General features: G+C 41.3%; 2 protein-coding genes across 2 annotated transcripts in view; both read left to right on the forward strand.

Annotated features, from left to right (window-relative positions):
- Positions 1-3613, forward strand: part of DGAT2 (diacylglycerol O-acyltransferase 2) — a 41041-nt gene extending 37428 nt beyond the window's left edge. Inside the window, exon 8 of the mRNA XM_088140456.1 lies at positions 777-3613. Within this exon, the coding sequence (XP_087996582.1) occupies positions 777-931 (155 nt within the window). The 3' untranslated portion in view covers positions 932-3613. The remainder of the gene's footprint in view (positions 1-776) is intronic.
- A 4040-nt stretch (positions 3614-7653) lies between these two features.
- The window catches only part of UVRAG (UV radiation resistance associated), a 76526-nt gene continuing 56989 nt past the window's right edge, over positions 7654-27190 (forward strand). Inside the window, exons 1-4 of the mRNA XM_007436422.3 lie at positions 7654-8365; positions 21107-21224; positions 24654-24688; positions 26673-26834. Of these exons, the coding sequence (XP_007436484.1) occupies positions 8288-8365; positions 21107-21224; positions 24654-24688; positions 26673-26834 (393 nt within the window). The 5' untranslated portion in view covers positions 7654-8287. The remainder of the gene's footprint in view (positions 8366-21106; positions 21225-24653; positions 24689-26672; positions 26835-27190) is intronic.

Consider the following 27190-nt stretch of genomic DNA (forward strand, 5'->3'; position numbering starts at 1 on the left):
ACATTTAACTTTACCCACTTTTTCCGCTTTAGGGGAAAGGAAGCCATGACTTTTCTTGTCAGCCAGGTCTTTTAGAACTGTATTATTAATAATCCTCATTTCCCCCCTCTGATTTTTAATACTAGTATTAGACTGTTCGCTTAACAACCATTCAGAGTTACGACAGCCTTGGGAAAAGTGCTTTACGACCCCCAACAGTCACGTGATTGCAATTTGCAACATTTTTATGATGGTCTAGGTGAATTCCAGCAAAAAATGTCCATTGGGGAAGCTGGATTTGATTAACAACCACATGATTTCCTTAACGCCCACTTGATTTGCTTAACGACCATGGTGATTCGCTTAATGAACAAATCGCTTAGTGACCTAAATTTTGGTCCCTATTGTGGTTGGATAGCAAGAACTACCTGTATATTGTTAGCTCTCTCAAGTGCTTTGAGAGTAGAATATTTGATGTTCCTTTGTTGAAAGTTAGCTTTCCGTTCAGCAACCAAGGGATCTAAGGCTGAAATATTTCTAGAGTGGCTGCAGATGGTTGCCACTTCTGTGGCTAGTCAGCCTGCCAGCTGGGAATAATGGAAGTGGTGGCCGGGCACTTCTTCCACATATTCAGCTGAAAGCCAGCTTCAGGGGCGAACCTGTCTTTTTTTTATTTATTTATTTTTTATTATTGAGAAGAAAAAAAAACATAGAAAGTATTTAACAAAAAAGTGAAATACAGCTAAGAAAAGAACCCTCTTGCTGTGACCCATCACGTTCTCTCCTTTGCATTTCAGTTGGGGAGCCCATCACAGTTCCCAAAATTGATAATCCGAGCCAGAAGGAAATAGACTTTTATCACAGCCTGTACATGCAGTGTCTGGTGAAGCTCTTTGACAAGTACAAGACGAAATTTGGCCTGACAGAGATGGCGACTTTGGAGATCAACTGACGGCGCCCACAACGGCGTTTCTGGTCCTATTTGTTGGCAAGCTTGGACATCAGCGCCCAAAGACACTCTTTCTGCCAGAGTCCTCTTGCTTTGTGTTCTGGTCTGTGGAATTGGGGAAATGAGCGTGGATCTGTGGAAAGAGAAAATAAGTTGTCTAAATAATCAAACATTAGACCTCTCTAGCAACAGTGTCTGTTCGGCTGGGGACAGAGCCGGGCTGCCCCCTCAAAGCGGTAGCGCATCCCCCCACCCCACCTCAGTCACCGAGAAGGGAGGGCATTTGACTTCCCCTCTGCCACCATTCAGGGATGTGCAGATTTCCCTGGATGAGAAGCAGTGGGGACCAAGCCAGCCACCTTTATGCCAGTTAGAGGCCACGGCCTCTCCAAGAGAGGCCTGGCATTGAATGGGGACCTTCTTCACGCAGAGCAAGAGGTCCATCATCGACTTGTGCCATGTCGTCGCTTCTACGGAGAGGGAAGGCAATGGGGAAATGGATAAGAAATGGGGGGAAAGGGGAAGCATTGAGTTTCGCTGGCAGCCTGGGTCCTTCTGCATGTTTTGGAATCGCATGCCCTATTGTGCTGACCCTTCTAATAAGCTTTCTGCCTTAGGGACCTGTGTGAATCTGGAATTTCAAGGGTTCGGGGAAGGGTAGGGTGGAAGTGGTGGAGGGGGAGAACCCAGCTGAACTAGTGCAGCAGTTCTTAGGTGGGTTGGTTGACTGCAGCTGGGTCCTGCACCTGCTGGACCAGATTGGTTCGAGACCAGCTGGTTGTATTCACACCAGATGCTAAGCTTTGATTTGCTTTTTTTTTCTTTCGTGGCTTCATGGGTTGAGTGAACCCAGCTTATTGGGTTAATTGATGATTCAGGGTATTGTGCAAACACTACTGTATATAAATGCCAGGGAGAAAAGTTTTGTAGACTGAAAGGGTGGGTGGGTTGCTAGTTCTGTTTTTGTCGGGAGATGTTTATGGATAGACACATGTTGGAGAGTTTCGACAGGCTGAGTTTTCCCTGGAGTGCTGAAATCTCTGCGGTTAGCCTTACCTTTAAAGCTTCACTTTCTTTTTCTTTTTTTTTGGAAATCCTACAAAGCTTTGCCCATCCTACAGATGTCACCCCTCCAAAACAATTCTTCTTTGACTGGCTTTGTGCAACTTCTCTCTGAGATCCTCCGGCGCCTGGAATTCCTTCTCAGCAACTACAGCCACCATTCTCTCCTACTTTACTCAGTTTCCAACATGGGCACCCCCTTCCCCCTCATCTACAGCTGAAACCTCAGCCCCAGTATGATTGGGTTAACATATGCTAAACGGTAGATTGTTTAACCATGTTTTATTGGGTAAAGTGTAACTGGCTGGGGGTACATGGCTTGCTAAGCCCTAAATCATGGTGTGCTGGGTTTTCAGAAGCTAGACCAAAACCAAACAAATTCCATGTTGGCATCTTCAGGAGGAAAGGGAGCAAATTATGTAATTTGCATCATTTCCAAGGATGACATGGAAAGTAAGATGTCATTGTGGCTTAAATCAGATGCCTGTGGGCTTCACCCAGGTGTCAGCTCATCCCTTCTTTTCACCTTTCTGTTACCTTGGCCATGTCATAATTTCGATTGGTAAATGTTTGGGGTGGAGATCTGCTTTTAAAGTTTCCCTGGCTTTGCAAAGCATGCAAAACCCCAGCCGTGATGCTCTAGAAATAGTTTACTGTCCAACAGGGTTTTTCTCAGTTGTACCTCCATCAAAACAAGAGAGACCAACCTGTGGCCCCCCCACATCACCCCAAGATTGTTCTTCCCAAATTGAGCTGCAAAACAGCCAAATTTTTGCACTGCAGTTTCAGGCTGTGGGGGAGAAGAGGGTGAAGGGGGTTTTAAGGGTGGGAAAAATAGGCAATAAAACTGGATGGTATCATGCTGTCAGTGGACAGTTCCATGTGGCCTTACAAAATATTGCCCACCCCTTCAAGGCATGTAGAAACATCCGTTGCGATGTGTGTTGATCATCTAAAAAAGAGAATTTAATCCAGTCCTGTCAGAGGAAACTTTTGGGGGAAACTTTTGGGCTTGCAACTTTGGCAATTTTTTAAAGAATGCAAAAGTGATTATGACTCAATTCAGCAATCGATGTATATACCCTAGTTATCTGGCGTAATGTATTGACTGTTTCTAAATGTTTATATGCATGTGGACCGATGCTTTGTAGAGGAATATATTCAGAGCCTATCAAGCTGACATATTAAAATATGTTTAAATGTTTTGCACTATTGTATGTTTAACCTATAGCCTTCAAGTATTTTAATTGCCAATGATGACTGAAGCTCTAGATGTGCCTTTGTGTAATGCAGTGTTTTTCAAACTTGGCCACTTTAAGATGGGTGGACTTCAACTCCCAGAATTCCCCAGCCAGCCATGCTGGCTGAGGAATTCTGGGGTTGAAGTCCACCCTTCTTAAAGTTGTTTAAGTTGAGAAACACTGGTGTAATGCAAAAAAATAGGGTTTAATTAGTTTCCTAGGTTCTCAGGATTCCTCAGATCCTGACCAGGCTACATAAATATTCATTCAGAAGAATAAGAATGCTTCAGTCTTTAGGCATTTCATGGAGTACACTGTACATGGGGGTTGGGAGGGAAGATTTTGTATAAATTTATAGAAATAAACATTACACAAAAATACACTGTTTTGCTTCTTGTTTTTTTCCCAGACTTGCTCCTGAGACATTTAGCCTGTAAGCAACATTATGCAGAGTGCAGAAAGGAAATAATAAACCAAAGATAAGGAAAAGGAAATATAGCTAAATTGAGTTTACATCAACAGGATTTGCTATATCTCACCATATTTTTTCCATCTCTGCTTCCGTTACGTCGATATAGCGCTTCATACATTGCTCTTTAAGCATTTTAATTTATCTTTTGAGGCTGCTATCGACTCTGTCCAGCTACAACCTTCTTGGTCTTCCCCTTCAGCCCAGCTTTTCCATTTTTCTACCACAAGTTTTTGCAGCTCAATTAATTTTATCAGACCAAACCACCTTAAGAAAGGATTGTGAGTTCAAAATTGAGAAGAGGCAGCTAGAAATGTGTATACGCAAGACTGAATAGCAGGGACAGAAATGTGAGAAGTGCTGATTGAAGCCATTTTTAAAACCTCCTTAATAATACTATATATAAGCAGATGCTGCCCTCAGGTGGTTTGGTCAACCCAACGCCCCAATACAGTAAGAACATATCTAACTTATTTTGTTTTATTAATTAGGCTATATGTAAAAGCAAATGTTTTTGCATACTACAGATTGAAAAATGGATTATAGTGTGAGCTTTTGTCAGTTACAGCCACATCTCATTATAGCTTATGCCAATGAGTTTTTTTTAAAAAAATTTGTAAGGTCCCATCCTACTCATGTGAATGGCAGATTGGAAGAGTTGCATCTAAACCTCAGATAAATGCAAGTGTTCCCAGATATATTTTTTAGAAAGCAAAAGCGAGCAGTAATCTTCAAGTAGGTTTCCCACCAAAGCAAAGAACAGCTATTTTATTAGACGGGCAGGTCTAAAACGGGGATGGCTTGATACATAATTATACCCACTGAGTGATTTATGTCAATAGGTTGACCTGCGTCAGACTTTTGGCCTCCAGAGAAAAAGGATTTGTGCTGCCTGCTCCACGTGCATCTGATTAGGGCAGTGTTGTCCAAACTTGGCCACTTTAAGATGAGTGGACTTCAACTCCCAGAATTCCCCAGCTGGTACAACTCCTCTGGGAGTTGAAGTCCACTCATCTTAAAGTGGCCAAGTTTGGACAACACTCGATTAGGGGTTTGGTTGAGCAACCACATAACAGCCCAAAAGGAAGAAGATTCTATATTATTTTATTAACACATGTATACATCTGGGTGGTATACAATATCAACATGAAACATTCCCTTTACAATACATAAAAAGAATCACCACCTAATTAAAATGGGTGCCCCGCCCCTCCACAGCCGGGCATCAACATTTTCAAAGTTTAAAAAGATTTCTTGAACACCAGGAGTGGGGGCCGGGAGAGCATATTCCACAATATGAGCGCTACAACTGAGAAGGCCTTGGGAGAGTTCTTGATGTGCTAGTTTTCTGTGTGCAGTGAAAGATTTTCCAGGCAATAGGTCTTCCTTCCTTAAAAGCTTTATTATTGTGTATTAAAATTATTGTGCAGGTAGCCCTTGTTTAGAAACCACAATTGGAACTGGCTACTCAGTCGTTAAGCGAAGCGGTCGCTAAGGGAAACCGTGATTGTGCTTATGATCTGACTACAGCTTTCCTTTGCTTTACAGACCTGTGAAGGTTGTAAAGATGAGGATTGGTAGTAAAGTTACTTTTTCATCACTGTTGTAACTGCAAACGGTTGTTAAACAAGGAAGTTGCTAAACAAGGACTACCTGTATGGTGGATTAGGAATGCAATTAATCATGCTAGAAGCGGTGACTGGGGCAACATTTGTCATCTAAGACTCCTTTTAGCATGTGGATTCTGAGGAAATGGACAGATGTTTTCTAGCATGATCCCTGTCACTTGCAGTCTAAGCCCATGACCCTCCTGGATCCTTCAGAGGACAGATGGGGGTATGATGGGATGGATCTAGGAGGATATGCTACACCCCCTCTTAAATTGCCCTTTCTAGATTCAGCTGTGTTTGATAACTGGTTGTTGAATTTGTTAGGCATGTGGTGGGATTCAGTTACTAAATGTCCTACAGGGAGTTATCTGGAACCTTTTCAGCCTGGTTTCAGGGATCTGGGACCAAGACAGCACTGGTCATTCTAGTTGACTGGTTGATTGATTAGGCTTCTAAATTGGTTGATTATCTTTGTTGGGATCCAAATGATGATAATGCACTCCTCCTGGTGCTTTTGGACCTCTCAGCAGCCTTCAGTACCATCAACCGTTGTGTCCATCTGGACTAGCTGCAGGATGGGGACTTGGAGGCACTATTTTATAGTGGTTCTACACCATTGGATGGCTTTCCAGTGGATGGTGATGGGAAGAAGAGGTCAGCCTTGTGGCTGCTCCTGTAGGGGCACCACAAGGACTGGTTCTCTCTCCCTGCTGTTTAATGTCTGCATGAAGCCGCTGAAAGACATTATCTGGAGGTTCTAGATTTGATATCATCTGCATGCTGATGATACTCCCTTATACATTGTCACCCTGGGCCCAACTGGAGAAGCTTTTTCAGGGCCTGGAACTGTTAGACTCTGGATGGAAGAGGCTAAGGTTGGGCCCGAGCAAGGCAGAACTGCTGTTCCATCACAGCTCTATCAACCCTGGCGGTGTCTCTCAAGGAGGTAGCAATGATCTGAGGGAGCAGCTCCGCAATTTGGAAGTCCTCAGGGACTGGCCTCTATTGATGGAGGGGCAGGAAGAGGCCATGAGCAGGAGGGTCCTTGCTTAGCTTTGGCTGGTGTGTCACTTTCAGCCCTCACCGGATCAGGAGGACCTTGTACAGTGACTTGTGCCTTTATCGTTGCAAAGCATTCTACAAGGAGCTGCCTTTGAGGACCACCTGGAAACGGTATCTTGTCCAGAAGACAGCGACCTGTGTGTTATCAGGCTTGATGCGATTGCTGCCCCTAAAACTCAGGCACCCAAGTTGGTGTGGAGCTGGAAAGAACCTAGTCCCTGAATTTGAGAGAGAAACACCCAATACCTTTGCAAAGTGGCTTTTTCACCCTCCCCCTGATATTACGAACCACAAGTACTTCAGGCAAAGCAAAAGGCATTTATTAAGGGGGTGGTCAAGTCTTTATATAGGGTACAGAAACAAATTTTTCGTACATATGATATATGGGATGCATCAGAAAGCAGCAAGTCAAACAATAAAAGACATTGATGTACTTTGTTAGATGTCAGAAAAGGCAGACACCCTTAAAATAGGCTGCATCTCTTTTCCCACCCGGTTTGCTTCTTTAACATTTGCAGCTTTAATCAAGGACTTCCGAATACACTCCTTTGGTTGCTGAAAAGGCTGGTTTTCGCACATCAGAGCAAAAACATGGTTTATCACCTTTATTAAAATGGTAATAATAAAGGCTAAAATTCCATGTAACACTATGACCGTATGACTCCAGTTCGGTGGGTTCTGCACTGATTGCCAGTTGGTTCAAAGACGCAATTCTAAGTGTGAGTTGAAGCATGACACTCCTAAACTGCTTGGCATCTGGATACCACAATGACCACCTTCTCTGTCTGGATTTGGTCAGTCCGAAGCCTCTTTGCTATTAATGCCTCCAGAAAGGAAGGGAAACCAAGGCCCAGTGTTGGTGTTTCCACACATGCCTTATCTTCTGGAATGGCCTCACCTCCCAAAGCTGGTTAAAACCAAGCTTATTTAAGTTATTCCAGAGGGCTTTGAGAGTCAATTGTGACATCATCAGCACTGGTTTAAGCTGTACTTTAACTTAATTGCATGGTACTGTGAACATTTTTTTTTCTTGCACTGAACCACCAAGATGAAGCAGCTTATAAAATAAATAGATACCACAGCCAACAGAGCTCATCTTTATTCATTACGCATTTATGCCACTTAATAACAAGAGTTCTCTGTGGTGGTGACAGAAAAGCCACAAATATTTTAATTCCTGATTTGCATGGAGGCAGTGCAATGCATGATGGGTGATAGCATCTCTCTAGTCAAGCTGGGCTCAGCCTCCTTCATCTGTTACTATGGTGATGCGCTCCCCTCCCTCCAAATTGGTTTTGCCACGTGACAAAACACACACCATGTGACACCTATCCTCGGCTTCCACCCTTCACCCAATTTCATCCATCTACAGTATCACTATAAAGATCTGTCCAATCGCGAAGGGCCTCTTATATAATTTCAGGCCCGCCCCCGTAAGGGGCACGCCGACCAATGAGAGGTGAGATATGAGTTTGCTGTCCCTAGAGGCGGTGTTTCCAAATACACACGCAAACGTACGAACCCCCTCAGAAGACGGGACGTTTGGTTGGACCGACGTACTTAGGGACCAATGGGTTTGCGCCATCGCAACCTAGAGGCACGCCTTCCTCCCTCTGGAGCCAATCAGCGGGCGGCGTGTCTCCGTCGCTCCGTCTTCTAGTCGCCTCAGCCGTATTGAGAATAACAGGGCTTCGTGAAGAAGCGCGGGAGGCCTGGAATCGTTTCGGCGGTCCAGGAAAAAGCGGGCTAGAGACGTTAAAGGAAGCCCCGGGAGCGGCCGCCGGGACCTGTTGGGTGCCTCGTCGTCACCCTTAACTCTTCCGAGTCCGGCGGCGGCGGGAGCGGGCTCAATGCGCACGCGCCAAGGCCGCTCCTGCTCCCGAGCCCTCTGGGCCGCCGCCGGGTCGCCGTCAGCATGAGCCAGACCGCTGCCGTCCTGCCCCCGCCGGGCCCGACGTCCCGCTCCCTGCATGTGGAGTTGCCGTCTCAGCAGGTCGGTGCTGCGGGGTCCGGCGGATAGGCGGGAGGGAAAGGGTTAACGAGCCGCGGGAACGAGCACGTGAGAGGGGGCGGGGCATGCAGAGGGGGCTTCCATCGGGGGGGCTCGCGCCCTGGATTCGCGCGCATGCGTGCACGCGCCGCTTCTCCGGCAGCCTTCCCGCTTGGTGACTTCCGGGTGTTTGGGGGTCGCGGCTCCCCCCCCCGCGCTTTGGAAGCGCGATAGAAATAAGCATTTAGTTACCCTCCGCCAGCCTGATGGCCTGTAGCCGCGCTGCCCCGCAACGCAGGAGAAGTGAACCTGTGGAACGCCTTCCCTAAATTATGCCTTTCTGAACACCTTTGCTCAAGGCGGCTCTAAGTAACAGTTGGGGGCCAATGCACTAATATCGATAACATACGGTAGGAGCAATACCGTGTAGCACTGTGATAAAAATAATATTTTTTTGGCACCAGGCACACTGTGGCAAGTCATGAAGGCCACCCAGAGCAGCCAGGTTTTTCTGTGCTTCTGGAAGGCTGAGAGAGCAGGAGTCACCTTTGCCTCAGGGGGCAAGCTGTTCCAGAGGAAGGAAGCTCCCACAGAGAAGGCTTGGTTTTGGAGCACCACCCATTGCATATCTCATTAGATGAGGACCTTCTGCAGATGTTTTCTGTGTCCTGGGGCAGAACTGGATTAGATAAATTCACGGAGGACAGATTCCTTCCAAATTGGGGGCAGCAAGGTTCCAAAAATGCCAATTGCTGGGGAATAGTGAGAGAAAAGGAGTACTGTATGTGTCAGTGCGTTTATGAGCACCCCAGTGGCACCTGGTTGATTCTTATGTTAACTCCCATTAACTCCAGTTCTCCAATCCTGTGTTACAGTGATGGGTAAGATTGCAACTCTCATCATTTTCGGTTCTCCAACCTTGTGATAGCTGGGTGTACTTGACCCACATCTCCATCTGGTGATGTGTTGGATGGCAACCTCCATAATCCCCAGTTGTCTTGTCTGCTCTCTTCCAGATGACTACAAGTCTTGTCACCCTTGCTCAGCAGAACTATGTTCAGTGAGGGATGCTGACAATTCTAGTTGAATATATCTGGAAGGCATTGCATCTGCAAAGAGTGTGGGCAATCTCTTAATTGTAAAGTTGACAGGTCCTGGAGAGGAATGAGTGTGTGAAAGAAAGAAAAGGAGTCTGTGTGGGCTTATTTCTACAGCAATTTGTATATTGCCTACTTTAAGACTCTAGGGTCTTTGGGTTATAAAACATTAATGCATGTATACCTCCCTTGGCTTCTGTTAGAGACTTTTGGATAGAAGTTTCTTTCTAAGATGATCTGAGTAACGCTAAGAGTTAATGGATCCACTTTTAAGGAAATTGAGTCATACTGGTCTGACTGGAGTAGCTGAACATAAAACATGTCAGAATTGTCTGGGTACTTCTGCAGATAGGGAGTTATGAAATGAAAAGTTGAGTACCTGCCTTAGCCAAGTATAACTTTAGTGTTTTTTATGCTATGCCTTTGTGGCAAGGAGAAGAGATTATAGTGATTTTGCATATTTAATCTATAAAACATTTGGTAGAGCTATGAAAAAGTATTCCCAAGTATTTAAAGATTTTAACTTGCCCAGTGCCTGACCATTTAATCACCAGACATGCACTCTGAGCTGAGGTAATAAAAATTAGGATCTTGATTTTTGTTCACTTGCTCTCAAGTGTTTCCTCAGAACAAGCAGCTAAGACGTTAGAGCTTGTTTGATCCTGTTGGTGTTTGCTGTACATCTACCTGTAGCAATATTTTTGAGTTTGCCTTACAGCTTTGTTCTGGAGATGAGGTTGAATGCAGACCTGAAATCAGTAAATGCAGTGTATAATGCTAGACCTGGCTTGGACAAATATTTTTCTGCCAGATGTTGCAGTATAAGAGCATGGTCAAAAAATAGAGCGTCCAGCTCTGAAACCTGTCTGTTCATCTGCCAGAATGTGTTATGAGTTAACTTAGTTATATAAGTGCTTAGCATAAAGCTTGCTTATTATATTTAAATGGATGATTAGTCAGTTGTTAACATGCAAATTTAGATTGTTCTTTTTCCAGATAGGCACTATAAATGCTAAACCCCAGTCCTTTGGTAATTGTGTAGTATGATCTATATAAAAGAACAGGGAAGTTTATACAGGGATCCCCCATTCCAGATTACTATTTCAGCAGTAATAAAATAACTGCCCAGGGCTTTGCCAGGCTTAAGTTGTTTGACAAGGTCTGTTATTTCAGAGCTTGAAACGGGGCCCAAATTAGGAGCAGGTTGTGTTGAGCTCTAGATCCAATTAAGGTAGTTCTTCTTGTGCTTACAGTGTCCTAAAGTGATCCTCCTATATTTTTTGCTAGTAAAGACAAAGGAGTGAAAAGGGCCTTGTGATTGGATAAGAAGCTATCAAGCATCCAAACAAGGCTGGATTCTTAGCTTGTGATGATGCTCTTAATTATTGCAAGAGGTCCTAGAAAGTTCTTTTCTTAATTTCTAGCAGGTTTTTCAGAATAAAAGTTTTTGGATGGAATGTGAAGCTGATTCTTCATTACATCTTTTGAATTGCCCAACCAATTATTTCCTAACTTCTTGGCACTTGGAATCAAAGCAGGGCTGGAAAGGGTAAGCTGTGCTCTCAGATTTTGCTCTCTTAACTGATGCCAGGGCAGATAACACAGGCTGAAGTAGCTGAATAAGTTTGCTATAACCCCTTTCATTGATACTGCCAGATACAGTTACATAAGCAAGAGGATTAGAAAGTGTAAAGTTGCCTAGGTAGGCTTCTCCTTTGGCCCACAAGTTGTTAATTTGGCATCAGGCTTGCAGAGGTCAGATACTTGGGTTGTAGCTGCTGAGAAGAGGCTCCTGCTGTAGAGTAGGCATACATTATCTGCTCTGGGTAGGGATTAGTGGAGTGGACATAAGCCTCCCTCACTTAATGTAGCTGGGTCATCATACAGTTATTTCTCCTGAGTCACACCCTTGGTTCATCTATTGTACTGCTCACTAAGGATATAAGAAGGCTAGAGCTTTTTACTACTCCCACTAGGACATAGGTGTTAGTAACAAGCTAGAATGACATCCAAATGACAACACGTGTCATTACATCATGAAATATATAATTTGTATCATGATGTGATGCAGATAGAGAAGTCACATTCGTGCTGGCTGATAATTATTGGAGTTGTCATTCACTGTACTTACTATGTTGGCATTAATGTGGTATAGTTGTTTTTGTAGTGTCCTGACAGTGGTCTTTAAGGTTGGGGGGAGCACAGTGGCATTTGGCTGCTGTGTTTATGAAGATGGATTTCCAGTAATCTATGTGTTAAAAAAAAAATGTTGGGCATGGGGGAGGTTGAGCTATGCTGATTTCCAGTATTGTTTCAGAATTAAGGTGTTCCTATTAACTGGAGGAATTTAATTTGCATGTTAGAAGAAGGTTTTTTCTTATAGTTCAAGTCTCGCTAATACTGTATTATGTTTTTGGTTTTCTTTTTTGTTTCCCTGTGGAACAATTGTACAACAAACTGTTAAAATATTTTTAAGCGATGAAGTGTTGAAAGTGAATGTTTATCATTCCCTGCTCTGTGCAGGTCTGCCTCTTAAAATTTTTATATAGCAGCTTTTGAAACTCATACATTCATAAGGTTCTTATTGATCTTAATATTCAGTGGGAGTTATTTTTCTGTTTAACTGTGAATAGGCTACTTAGTTGAACAAAACAAACCTATATTCTTAGCACATTCCATTTAGTAATATTGAGCAATAACACAAGCTTAACCTTGAGAGTAGTCACACTGCCATCAGTTGGTCTCTTTGAAGTTGCTTTGCTGATTATTGATATTTGGTCAGCAGATGCAGTGCTGTTTCAATTCAACTGCCATCAGCTGTGTTTTAAGTACAGTAGAGATCTCTCTAGATTTTATTCACATAACTATCTGTGGCTGCCATTCTTGAAATTAAATACTATGTTTGAGGGAGTTATTTTGTAATGTGCTAGCTTCAAATTTAATTGTTTAAAATTTTATTTATTTCAATTTATGTAGCCACCCAAATTCATGTATTTGAGATGGGTGGCTGTATATCTTAAATGCATGACTCCAGGTGGCTTACAACAATTAAAAGCAATACAAAAATATTAAAACATGTTTAAAAAGTATATAAAACCATATGAAAAATTAAAAGAACCTTAACAAAATCTGGTGATGCATGATGCCTAGGGAAAGGTCTTCAGATACTTTTGGTATTTTGAGGTGCCATCAAATCCAAAATATAAATCTATTTGTTTAAGAGCTTATAGGGCTTATTAACCACTTAAATCAGAATAAACTCTGAATGGCATATAATTCCTACTTCCGTAACTTCGGATGAACACAAAAACAAAGGTAACAATCCATATAATTTATAAAACCACATATATAGGACTAGGAACACACAACAGTCAAACGAAGCGTAATGCCTTTCGTTGCCAGAGGGGCCAATGATACCATTTCAGCTCCCGAGGTCTGTTGGAATAACCAACTCTGACTTTCTAAGAGTCAGAGGAGAAGGAGCCGTTCGGATGTCCAGGAAAATGCTATTCCAAAGGGGGAAGAAGCGATTGAAAAAGCATGCTTCCGTGGCCCCGGAAGATGCAGTGCCCGAGCAAGGGGACACAGAAGGAACCCACCTTATTTGATGTTATCAGGCAGGCAGATGTTATTGCAAAAAGGCAGTCCTGCAGATACCCAGGCCCTGATCCATGAAGGGCTTTAAGGTGACAATCAGAACCTTGAATTGCACCCAACTGGAGCTAGTGCAGTTCTCAAAGCATGGTGTCATTCGGGTGCATCGTGGAGCGCCCGTAACTATTTGAGCCACTGCATACCGAAGTAGCTGTAGCTTCTGAATGCTCTTCAGAGGCAACCCATGTAGATCACATTGCAGTAGTCTGGCTGATTTTTCTAAATGTTCAGGAAAGTGTTTACACATTTCTTGCTGCAACTATTGAGCACTCTTAAGTGAGCCTGTTGGTGCCCTGCTCTGGCCCAGTAAACTGATACATGAAAAGAGGAAGTTTGATAAGCAAAAGATAGAGCCAGTTTGGTCTAGTGGTTAAGGCACCAGGCTAGAAAGCAGACTGTGAGTTCTAGTTCTGCCTTAGGCATGAAAGCCGGCTGGGTGACTTTGGGCCAGTCCCTCTCTCTCAGCCCAACTCATCTTACAGGGTTGTTTATGTGGGGAAAATAGGAGGAGGAAGCAATATTAGGTATGTTTGCCTCCTTGAGTTATTCATAAAAAAATTTATTTATTTATTTATTTATTTATTTATTTATTGGATTTCTCCCCCGCCCATCTCCCCCACAATAGGGGACTCTGGGCAACTTATAAAAATAATAAAGGTGGGATAAAAATCTTAAAAAAAAAAAGCAATAATAGGAAATGGGTAAGGAAAGAGTTCCATAAGAGCCTCTTCTTTTTTTTCCCCGGATGTTCAGTTGTGGGCAGATTTTTTTCTTCATGCAGGTGTGCTGTTTATGACCCAAGCTTTTGTGGAATTACATTTTGGATTATATAAAACTCAACCCCTATAACCCCTAATACGCACTAGGATTGTGAAGTGCTTCAGAGCATGCATATAGCTCCTTAAAGCCATGTCCAAAGACAGTTGTTCTAAGGTGTTGCAGACAGGGGCTCTATTAGCACCTTTTAGAGATCAAATGCGAAGTGCTGTACTACCCTAAGAGTGTAAAGCATTCACTAGCATTCTAGTGAATTTATACTGTTCTTGTTGCTGTTAAAATAGCAGAGTACAGGCAATCCTCGCTTAATGACTGTTTGTTTAATGGCAGTTCAAAGTTACAATGGCCTCGGAAAGGGTTACTTTCTGGCCATCATAAAAACATCATGCCCCCCTCCCCCAAGGTCATGTGGCTGCATTTTGGGTGCTTGGCACCTGGCTCATGTTTATGACCAGTTGTCAAGCACCCTGCAATCATGTGATTGCCATTTGCAATCTTGTCTGCCGGCTTCACCATTGAAAGCCAGCAGGGAAAGTTGCAAGTGGAGGGGATGTGGTGGTGTGCAGGAATGGACCTCAAATCCTGAAGATTTGAACTCCATTCCTTCACAGTGGGGTGAAGGAAAGGAGCTCAAATCTTCATGATTTGAGCTCCTTACCTGCCCACTGCTGGGAGGTTTCCCCTCCCCTCTCAGTGATGGGCAGGCATGGAGCTCAAATCCTGTAGATTTGAGCTCTGTTCCTTCAGCCCCAGGAAGGTTTCCCCTCTGTCCACGGAGGGGAGGGCAAAGCCTTTGGTGGGCTTTAGGAATGTTTCAAAGTGAAAGGCTGCCTGCCAGGAGGATTTCAGCTCCACCCTGAGCTGAAATCCTTCAGCAGAGAGCTCTTTCGTTCTGCTTAATGACCTAGGAGATTGCTTAATGACTGCAACTGGGAGTGCCTGGATTGCAGTTGTTGAGCGAAGCAGATGTGGGTGTCTCGCTTAATGACCACTTCGCTCAACAACCAAGATTCTGGTCCCAATTTTGGTCGTGAGGCGAGGACTACCTGTAGTACCACTGTCCACTTGTAACTCTACTTGTCTTTCAGAAAACTTTCTTCAAGAGCAAAAGAGTTCCCTGGAGGAGAAAGAGAATGTGATATCTCATTGATTCAAGCTTGTAATGAAATGATATTAATCAGAAATCAATAGGTTTTATTTAAAACAAGGCAGAACCTTTAGCTGTTGATGTTTTCCTTTTGGCTAGCCAGTGTCAGATAGTGATGCATTCAAGTTTTCATGTAAAAAATGGTACATGTTTGGAAAAGGCCTGCTCTTTTGTATACTAGTTGTGGAATGTGCAAATCCCTTTTCTTTATGATCACAGGAAACCAGATTCAGTCCAAAATGACCTCTGACTGGTTGCTGGCCATTTTACTGAATGGTTGTTCCTGTGACTGGAGGTGGTTTGTTAAAAATGTGGGTTATAGCTATGCACTGATTTGGAACAATTTTGCTAAAACTTATGGTTGCAAATAAATGTATGAAAGAAAGATTTGGAACAAAGCCAGTTTTTTTTTCAGTTGGAATTTCAAGTCTGTATAAGAACCAAACTTGCCTTTGCATCTCATCTGCAGAACTTTATTAATCTGCAGAATTGTATCAGGTTTGGGATAGGTTATTCTTAATGGGATCAGAGTGGGTAAGGAGATTCCCATTTCCCGCCACTCCGCAAGCAAAGTCAATTAGCTTCAGTGGAAGGATTTTTCTAAAAACTAAAGAAAATGAAAGAGAAAAATCTGTTGTTATAAGCACCTCTTACTAGGTATGTGAAATGTGAAGCTGAATGTAGTTTGATTCTTCAAGGTTTCCAGCTCTGCAGTACTCTTATTTAAAACTTAATAATGGAATGAATGCGAAGTTGTAAATCTTTAGTTTATTTATTTATTTGTCTATCATATTTATATAGCTGCCCATTTCACAAAATGTGACTCTTATAATTAAAAAAAAACCATGACACAAAGAGTTGCTTTGTGTGAGATGGGCAGCTATATAAATGTGATAGATAGATAGATAGATAGATAGATAGATAGATAGATAGATAGATAAATAAATAAATATTAAAGACTTCAGTGGTTCTTTCCATGTAGATTGCTAATGTAATTAATTGGATTCACTTCAGATCACTTTGGATCTTACATTATAGTCATTTTATATATTTAAAAGTGTTCTGTCATACTTCAGCCATATTTGCAGCTTGGATTACAAATTGAATATAATAAACTCTGTGTGTAAAATGTAGAAGTAGTCAGGGGGAATTAAATTTTCATGTAATACTAAGTAAAAAGAGTTGCTGAAAGAGTTATTGCTGGTTCAGTGAGATGTGTAAACCCAAGCATTCTAATTTATAAGCCATAGTTTGTAGCTTACTGTTCAGCCAATGCTTGTTTTTTTAACAATTTTTCAATAGTTCAGGAAAGCTGAACATCTTTCTCCAGATGGTTTCTATCTCTTGTCTCTATCTCTTCCTGGAAAACTGCTGTGTATTTCTTGTTAATGGGCTAAAACCATGTTACAGTAGTAGTTAATAGCCATTGAGATTGTAATGGAATTTTCTTGTTCTGAATAAACTGGATATGAAGAGAGAATTTTAGTTGGTACAGGACATAATGTCGTGTAGCAACTGTGTAATGGTATTTAACAGAGGAAGTTGTGGGAGGCTGTTTGAATTGGTGAAATGCTCCTATTTCAATACCCTTATTTCTTGTTGTTTTCTGCTGAAATATTTCTATTATTTTTTCAAGGGAGAAAGTCATATTTAGATACATCTCGTTCATCACATCTTACATTGGAAAGAGGCTTCTTATGGCCTATTCCCACTTTATGGAGTCCAAAGACACATCTGTTACTGTTAAGCAAAAGATTATGCCTATGCAGAGGATTATAAATTCAGGTTATCACTTGGGGCTAAGAGGAAGCTCAGGGGGCTGTGGGAATGTGATGGCAGAAAAATAAGTTAGCTGCTTTTTAGACTTCAGAGTTATAGAGGAAATTTTCTTATCATTACAGACCCATCAAGAGTATTCAATAGCATGCAAAACAGGGATAATTACAAATATTTTCTAACAGTCTAGATTGATTGGATTATGTGCCATCATGTCCGTGTTGACTCTTAGTGACCACATAGGTAGATTTTCTCTATGATGATCTGTCCCTAACCTGGTTTTTCAGGTCTTCCAATGGTGCACCCATTGCCACTGTAACTGAGTCCATCTACCTTGCTGCTGGTCATCCATCCCCTTCTCTTTCTTTCTACCTTTCCCAGCATCAGAGCCTTCTCCAGAGAGCTAGGCCTTTGCATAATGTATCCGAAGTAGGATAATTTGAGCCTGGTCTTTTGTGTCCCAAGTGAAACCTCTGGGATGATTTGTTTGTTGATACTTTTGTTTGTTTTATTGGCTGTCCATGGTATTCTCAGAAATCTCCAACACCAAAGTTCAAAAGTGTCAATACTCTTCCTGTCCTGCTTCTTCAAAGTCCAATTTTCGCTTCCATGGAGTGCCACAGGAAAAACCACTGCTTGCCCTGTTCTGATCTTTGTAACTATAGACTCATCATGGCATCTGAATAACTTTTCCAAAGCCTTCATGGCTGCTCTACCAAATGCTAGTCTGCAACTTACTTCTTGACTTCTTGTTCCTTTACTGTCGATAGTTGATCTTAAAAGGCAGAAACTCTTTATTGCTTTGATATCTTAATTGTCAATCCTAAGGCTGGTTGTTGTACCTGTTGCCATTCATTTGGAGATCTTTATATTTAATTTTAGTTTTTCTCTATGCTCCTTGACTTTTATTACTACAGCTTGAGAGAATTTACTTTGAAGTAATGTATGCTTTCTACATCTGTATGCTCAAGCAACACACTTAGGATCTGTAACCAAAAGTAATATACAGTCCTCCATTACAGGAACAAAGCAAGCTAAGTATGGAGATAGTGTGACAAAGTTACTTGTTACAAAAATAGAATAAGCACATAATAAACGTGTTCAAATTCGGCAACTACCTGATGAAACCTGTAAGAGTGATGTAAAATGGGTAAGTATCACAATATAGAAATGCAAAGTAGGGGAATCATGCAAAAAAGGGAAATAAGATTATATGAATCTCATACGTGGGAAGTGTAAGCAGATTAGAGGAAGTGGACCAAGTGTAACATTTCAGAGGTGAAAGAAAAAAGTACAACCATTTCTTGTCCAGGGGTTTGTCATTTGGACCTGAGTACTTAGTAGAACTTTAACCTTGTGAATTATTGATTGGCTTACCCCACCAATACAGAGGCTGTGACAGAAGCTGTGACAGAGGGATGACAGTGGGCTGGCCCTTATAGAACAAAGCTTTATGAAAAACAAAAATATTTAATACTATTTGGTACAAAGATGAACAGTTCTTATCCAGTGTTACATGTCAAGCAATGTAGCATTGGTTAAATAACTTAACTTGAACATGAGCCTTCTTTGCATATACAGAGTTTGTAAGTCACTTACACTCATCTACCTACCTAATTTCTAAGAATTGCATGAAGGTACATATTTGCACAAGTGTTAAAGCTGGCATGGAAATGTAGGATTTTACAAGATGCTGTGTAACCTTGAAGTAAGTATTTACTTCTAGATCTCTGTGAATTGGGAACCTCTGAACTGTCCACTGCCCTTGCAGACTACTTGGATTGGTTGATTAGTACAATCCTTATTTGGAAATCTGTTTGCATCAGTATTGAAACTAGAAATCCATTCAGTGCTTTAATTTGGATTCCTGGACTCAGTAAGGAGTTGGACTTGATATCTAATGTTCCGACTCTCTGATTCTACCATCCTTGTAATATTTTTAGGTCTGAATAAAATTGGCCATGAGAGCTCTTTCCTTTCTTTATATTAAATGTATATACTGTGTGTAAGACTCCTAGAGGCATTGAAATCTTATAGAGGAACAGCCTGTTCCCAAAGAGATATCTGCCCAGTCATTTGTCCAGTCCATGGCCGGATACCTAGCAGTAGCACACAACCAGTAGTCTTTGTCCAGAGAACTAAAAAGGCCCCAGGATATTGGTGCATGTTGTTTAGAAGCTCAGATTTGGATCCTCCTGCCAGTAGAAATAACTTCTGTTTTATTTAGTGTAGCGTGCAAAGAGGAAGCCCTGGCTTGTTCTGCTGCTTAAGAATACATCCCTTTTCTAATTTCAGTATTGCTGCTTCCAGGCTTCAGGTTTCGGCCCCAAAACAGAGCTAGTTGTTGATATAACTTTGGCATTTTTAGGAGTCATACTATGGTGGGTTGTTAGTCATGTATTAGTTGCAAGCCTAGGCTTTATTTTTGTTACCTGCATCTGTCCATAAGCAATGCAGGAAGAGTTTTTTGTATTGAAAGGGTTGATGGTTCCTGATGCCACAACATGATTGAATACAAATTGCTGTTTCTTAAATTTTCAATGCTAGGTCCTTAACATCTCACCAAATGGTGATTCTGAGGTAATATGATTATGCAGGGGAAGTGTCTGAAGCAATCCAGTCCTTTAAGGCAAAGAAGAAGATACCCTTCCTGAATCTTTCTGTCTATTCTTATTACAGAATTGTAGGATTTTTTAGTTGGGATTCTGTTTTTCATGCTCATTATAATCCTCCTACTATTAATATTAAAGATAGAGGAAACTTACAGTGGTTGGGAAAATATTTAAAGAAGTAGTCCTCCAAGAGAGGCTTGAAATTCATAGGTGCACGCAGCCTGATGGGAAATAATGGATTCAGTTTTGTCACTATTTGTAGGCTATCAGTTGAAGATAACCATATTTGGGAAATCAGAGTCCAAAGGGACAGGTTATAGCAATACCACCTATTCATGTAGCAGCTCCTGGATAATGACCACCTCCATGCTTTCAGGCATTCTGTTTCTAGTCTACAGTATAACCACGTTATACAATGGTTAAAGACAAGGGGGGGGGGAAAGAAATTTCAGTATGTACTAACAGTCAGAGGGGCTAGTTACTCCCACTGTTTCTAGCAGGATCTAGGTAGTAAGGGGGCGTGGATGAATTAATTTTAACATTGATTCTATTCTTCAGTTTACTGCCCCCCTCCTTTTTTTTTTTTTTTTGCAATTTTATACATTGAATCACTGGCGGCCAGTGTGTCTAGCACATAGAGATGACACTCCAGTCATTGGCACCAGGCTAACATGACAAATAATTCTGATTTATATGCATAGTGTTAATCCTAATAACATTTCTTCTTGTAAAGTTAGAACAGCTTTGGACATAATACTGTATCATATTTCATTTGTATTTGTTGTTAATATTCTATTATTGATCCTCCACATGAAGGTTTAGTAAGTTCCTTTTTTCTGTCTTGATTTGGGATGATTGTCTCTTCCAGGTGAACAGAAATGTTGAGCCTTGCTGTTCATGCCTTAAAAACTGCTGTTGAATTTCTCTGAACCCCTGTGCTAGAAGTACATGAGACGTAATTCTATAGTCTTGTCAATTGGCTTTAGACCTTCACTATCCTAAATAATAATAGAGAAGATTTTCAGATACAGTAGACAATTGGCAACTTTGCTGAGAAAGCTACTGTTGGCTGTAAGCGAAACAAATGATGTGTGTAGATTGTTCTGATATAGCATGAAATTTCAAAACTGTCACCAGTTTGCTTAGTGATAATGAGAATTATAATAAAACCACTTTTTACTTGATTACTGAATACATGGTAGATTATTGGGACTACGTGGAACTGGCTTATTATATAGCTAATAACTTCGCATTTCAAAAGTTAGCTAAGAAAAGTTACATTTCTTAGTATAATGAAACCTCCTGTTTAGATTCCTATTTAACAAACTGTAGATGCAGTGGAACAAATTTCTATCTAGTCATCCCCCTGAAAGAAACAGCAAGTCTATTTTATCCAAAGTAATCCAAATGATGCAGTAGTTTCTGTTCATTTTATATAATTTGTGGTTATTTGAATAATTTATGTCATTTGTCTAATGGTCGCTGTAAATGATGTGGTTGACATTCAGGAGTAAAGGACACCTCCTCACCCAAATTGATTTGGTAAATTCAGATTTCACTGTTTGTTTCAGTGTTTAGAATTTTGTAAGCCAGCTGTTTCTGCTCTCCGTGCTCCTTGTTGCTTTTCAGGCTATTTTCTTCATTGGGTTACTTAATATTCGTAATGTTTTCTTTTTTTCAGCGTCGTCTCCGGCATTTGCGGAACATTGCAGCCCGGAATATTGTCAATAGGAATGGTTATCGCCTCCTGGACACCTATTTCACTCTTCACTTGTGTGACAATATAAATATATGTAAAGGTAAAGAGATGTCTGTTTCTGTCCCTTGATTCTTTTCTCTTTCTCTTCTCCACCTTTAGTTTGTCTTGGGAGTCTCTATTTAGAGCTCTTTATATTCTTTATATTTTGTATAGTTGGTGACTGAGAACTAGGTTGGGACTAGATATTATGGAGGAAGATTTCATTGCTCAACAAAACAATAACTTTCTATTCCTCTTCATCATCTTTATATCCAGCACGGGAAAAAGTAACCTTTTGGGCTGATGGGCTCATATGGAATTTTTAGAGCATGTTGTGAGGTTCTCATAAATGGGCTGTCCCCATTCATCCTTTGCCTCTTCCCTGCAGGATGTTTTGTTCCTCAGTAGCTTACTTTTCTCTCTCTTTTCTGGGTAGATTAGCATAATTCCAAATAAAGTGCTACTCTTTGGCCATTTACCATTTTTATTATTAAGAAGACCTGTGGCAATTGTGTGGAAGTGAAATTGATGTTAGAGGCTGGCGCTTTGCTTTGCAGCATGCTAGTTTCTCCTTTAACTTGTTTATTTAAAAGATGCAGTGGGGGTAGGAGACACTGTGGCAGGCTCCAAAAAAGGTGTGTGTAGATACCAATTTGCCTACTGCTAGTCTAGCAATCCAACTTAAGGTAGTTGGGTTGTGAATTATCTCTCACAAGTGGAAAGCAATGAAATGATGCAAGAAAATCACAGCAGGAAAACAGCGCATGGTATCTTAGTGGAAAGGCATGGGAGGAGGTATAATGCTACTCTTTTTAGGTGCTACTCATGAATCTCTATTTGCAATTCTGGTTTGATACTGATGTTTAAGACTCAGTTTTACAGGGCTAAGTCTGATGGGGAGGAGGTGGAAGGATTGCTTTCTCCTGATATGTGCTGGGTACACATATTATGCAGTGCTGTTATATGGTTTTGCTTTATCTTGTTGGGTGATTTGTTGTTGTTGTTCAGTCGTTAAGTCGTGTCCGACTCTTTGTGACCTCATGAACCACATCGCGCCAGGCCTTCCTGTCCTTCCCTGCCTCCCTGAGTTTGCTCAGTTTCATGCTCATTGCTTCAGTGATGCTCTCTAACCATCTCATCCTCTGCCGTCCTCTTCTCCTTTTGCCTTCAATCTTTCCCAGCATCAGGGTCTTTTCCAAAGACTCCTCTCTTCGCATTAGGTGACCAAAGTATCTGAGCTTGAGCTTCAGTATCGATCCTTCCAATGAGCAATCAGGGTTGATTTCCTTTAAGATTGACTGGTTTGACCTCCTAGCAGTCCAGGGGACTCTCAAGAGTCTTCTCCAGCACCACAGTTCAAAGGCATCAATTCTTCGGCGCTCAGCCTTCTTTATAGTCCAGCTCTCACAGCCATACATTACTACAGGAAAAGCCATAGCTTTGACTATGCGGATCTTTGTCGGCAAGGTGACATCTCTGCTTTTTAATATGCTATCTAGGCTTGCCATAGCTTTCCTCCCAAGGAGCAAGCATCTTTTAATTTCATGGCTGCAGTCTCCATCTGTGGTGATCTTGGAGCCCAAATAAATGAAGTCTATTACTGCTTCTATTTCTACCCCTTCTATTTGCCAGGAATTGATGGGTCCAGATGCCATGATCTTATATATTATCATATATACCCATCTTTAATAGGCATTTTTTTCTCATTCATAGCTTCTTTCACTTCTTCATTCTACCAAGAATATATTTTCATGCTATCTATTTGAGCCACCTAAGAAGGAAAGGCTTGTTGTGACCGCAGCTTGGAACTTCCTGCTGACTTCCCCATTGACTTTGCTTGTTGGAAGCCAGCAAGAAGTTGCAAATTGCAGTCACATGAAGTCCTCACTTAACAACGGCAACAAGGACTGCTAGGATTGCCGTCACTAAGTGGCATGATCACGTGACATCACACTTTGCAACTGCATCGCTTAGCAACAGGAATTCTGGCCCCAATTACTGTTGTAACCCGAGGACTACCCGTATTTCAAATTTTAAGTTCATGAGAGTTTGGGTTCACAGGACATGATCCAATACACAGTACACAAAAGCTTCATTGTGATTTCTTTTCCCCTGTTTCTTAACAGAGATTGCCAAATTTCTTAATTTTGTTTTCAGGCAAATAAAGCAACTTATATAGTCTTTCATTAAGGCAATTCATCAAACATGATTTCTTCCTCTGCACCTTCCTCCTTAGAAGTCCAGAAAAAACCCCCCGCCAGTATTTAAAACTGGAATACCTTGCAGGTAACTTCTTTTGAACAGCATACAGAATAGGTTAATAGCTACTGAAGTCACATGTGATCTGGGCCTATCTAAACTGGGCCAAACCAGTTACAGGCTCATTTGCATTCCCTATGAAACAGCTGGGGTAGTCAATTTTGCTTCAGGGTGGGTATAGGACCTGGGTCTCTGTTTCCTTTTTCACTGTTAACAAAGTCAGAATTTGTGGGGATTGAGCAGAATTTATGCTTAGTTATGCTGATACACTTAATTCTAAGGAGTTGTTTCAGGTCATAGACATTATGATCTTTTTTATGAGCCAGGGTCACTGTTGTTCACCCAGCCCAGTCTTCACTTGCATTGACTCTTGTGTTTGTTACCTGTGTTGAAGGAGTAAAATGGTGATAGTCAGGATAGGCAGATCACACACACACTGCAAGTCACCTTTCCTGGGCCCTCTTAGAGAAGCAATAAAAATGCTAATTTGGCCATAAAACAGTTGGAAAACAAAAGAATGTTAATAATACCAAGGAAGGAAACCGGAGAAAAACTATGGGAGATAAGGCCAAGAGAGGTAAGACATAGGGAGAAATAACACACTAAACAGTAACCTTTATTCTGAAACACATAGCCTTTGTTTTCTCAATAAACCATTGTCTTTGTAGTTTTACCTTAATTATCTCACTATTCCTGACCTCACAGATTACAGGTATACTTTGATTTGCATAAACCTATATAAAGGAGTAGCATCCCTGCATTTTTTCGGTTTATATTTTATTGCAGCCTCTGGTACTGAAATAAATGCAGTGTGATTCTAAAGGATATTGCATTCCTTCCAAAGTTGCCATAAATTTCCACTTAAAATCTTCACAGACTTCTCCCTCCTTTCTAGCAATTCCTTTAGAATCTTCTTTACACTGATTATATCCTGAAGAACCTTGGTGATTTCTTTGGCTAGAACATGTTCTTTTCAGAAGATGCAGAGGTTTCTTGGTTGTTATGGGCTACCAAAGAAAGCTTGCTTTTCCGCAAACAAGAGCTCATAGGTATCAGTCACCACAGGTTCAGCTTCTATGTAATCTGACAATAAGGAGCCCATTTTATGACAATCATAGTTTGCATACCCTAGGACTTCAACTTGATTGTAGTTGTCCTCTCAGCTTGATACTATCAGAAATCTGCGTAATGTGATCCCCTAACTTTCTTTTAATTTCTTTTCTTTTTACAGAATTTTATAAGAGTGAGGTCATAAAGAATTCACTGGTAAGTTAACTATTATGGTTATTAAGGTTTTCCTTTTAATCTTCTCCTCTAAACTGTCTAATGTTTACTAAACATGAAATTGAACTATTTTTTCCCATGTGACTCCATGTGCTTGGGAGTCACATGGGACTGTCTATATTACTACATTAAACCAGAGACTGCTAATAGCTTTTGAAGAGGTTTTATGGATCATAGTATGGAATGCTTTTCTACAGAAGGCAGCCACAATAATCCGAGGGAAAGTTTGGGGCTGCTTTAAGGGGTTGCAGCCTGAGACATCTACAATAATAGTAATGGGCTTCAAAATGGTGGACATGACTGGGTGAGCAAAGCTCCATCCCTTTTTAATGTGTATTGCATGCATTGCATGGAAGAAGAAGGGATGGCACTTCAGTTGCCCAGTTCTACCTGGCATTTTGAGGCCAATGTTTGTCGCTATGGATGCTCCTGGTATAACTGGTGTAGCTACCTGGTTTAGCCAGGTATAAGTGATAAGTATTCAAGACATAAGATGAACATGGCTGTAATGTGTCCGAGAAGATAAATTTGTATTAAGGTCGCAGGGAATTATAGAGGTTGGACTAGGAATCCTTGTTAGATTTCCATGATTGTAATTGGGATGCTGTTACTGAGAAGGCCCTACTCCTTGATACTGCATTTGAGCCAAACCAACCTGAAAGACTATGAGAAGGGCCTCCCCAGCAGATCTGAGGGAACAGATTGAATGGTAATGGGATGTGTGTTAAGTCCTTGGCTCCTAGAATATTTAAGGCTTCCTAGACTAATACCAGCATACAGTGTTAGTAATAATTTGTTTTCTGTCTTTTGTATTGTGGCTTTAACATTTTTGTTAGCCACCTTAAATGCTTGTTTGAGCTGAAAGACAAGGGGTATATTGAACAAATAAAAAACCAGCACCTTATATTGATCTTGAGAGTTCACAGGTAGCCAGTTATTGTTTTTTCATGTTGTATCATGTAATAATTCGGCAGCTGTAGTCTGAATCACTTTACAGCTTCTGGACCATCTTCAAGAATAGCTCCATACTGAGTGCATTGCAGTAATCCAGTTGTGAGATTAATTAGGAAATGAATCACAGAAGCTAGTCTGTTTTGGTTCAGGTAAGGTCATAGCTGATGCATCACTCGCTAGTGAGGCTATCTCCATCTCTAATGACAGTTTGTAATTAAGAAGAGCTCCCAAACTGTATATCTGTCCCTTTGGAGAAAGTGTTTCCAGTACAGGCAGTCTTCCTAACTGAAGAGAATATATGTAGCTCAGGGTTGAACTGTGGAGTCCTTGGTGTTCTCTGAGCGTGGTTGTTTTCTTGCAGACGTTTCATTGCCTGTCTAATACCTTTAGTGCTAGAAGGGAGTGGGGTTTGCTAAATTAGGTGCTAGAGCACTGCTAGATTCAGTGCTATATTGGAAGTGGGGTAATGAAACATCTGCAAGAAAACAACCAAGCTCAAAGAACACCAAGGACTCCACAGTCTTCCTAATTCCCAGGTGTGATACACATATTCCCATTAGGCCTCTGCAGCACTTTGGATTCAGATGAAGAGGCATTAACCACTCCCTGGATGTACCCAATAGACTTTCCCTGCTGGATCCTAACAGCTCCCATGGACAAGGATCTAGAGCACAAGTCATTGGCCCGGCTCCCAGTAGCATCTTCTTTTATTCCTTGTCCTATTCCAAATGAAACTAATCCCACCAACTCTGACCAGCTGACACCCCCATAAATGTAATGGGTTCTGCAATAACCTTGTCTAACTCAGAGCAAATGCAAATGGCTTGACCTTCAAAGTTCTTTGGAAATCTGTTACAGTATGCTACTGAGCAATTGGCTGAGTCTGCATCAAGACTAACTTTGAGCAGCCCACCCACCATCTTTGGAAGCCTTTTTGGACATATATTAATACCTGTGTGGGAAAATAATCTGGAATATTTACAGTTCATTGTCTCTTCTTTCACAATGACAGAATCCAACATGGCGAAGCCTTGACTTTGGTCTAATGCCTGATCGTCTTGATACGTCTGTATCCTGTTTTGTGGTGAGGATATGGGGTGGCAAGAATGATACCTATCAGCTACTGATTGAGTGGAAAGTCAATCTAGATGGACTCAAATATTTGGGCCAGCAGGTAAAACAAAAGTGTACTGTTTCAACTTGGGTTGGATATTTAAAGATATTTTCAACAAATACCTGTTCATGGAATAGCTAAGAATTGTTGCAAGATATAAAGTTAGCAAATGCTGGACAGAATTGTGTTAGGATAATAGGAATTAATCACTAATTTTGAAAGTTGACTATCTGCAGATAGAAGTACATTGAATTTGCTTGTTCATTATCTAGCCAAATTAGTCAAAGTTCCAGATGGTTAGCTTTGGGTTTATAAGCAGTAGACTATGAATAGTGAAGGTTTAACAAATTTATTGTGACATTAGATTTTGTGGGATGACCTAGGCCCCTGAAAGCTAAGGTTATAATTATGTGTTT

Source organism: Python bivittatus, unplaced genomic scaffold (genome assembly GCF_059951505.1).
Source record: "Python bivittatus isolate LINGU-HERP-01145 unplaced genomic scaffold, Pbiv_v1 ctg000340_np1212, whole genome shotgun sequence".
Classification (NCBI taxonomy): domain Eukaryota; kingdom Metazoa; phylum Chordata; class Lepidosauria; order Squamata; family Pythonidae; genus Python; species Python bivittatus.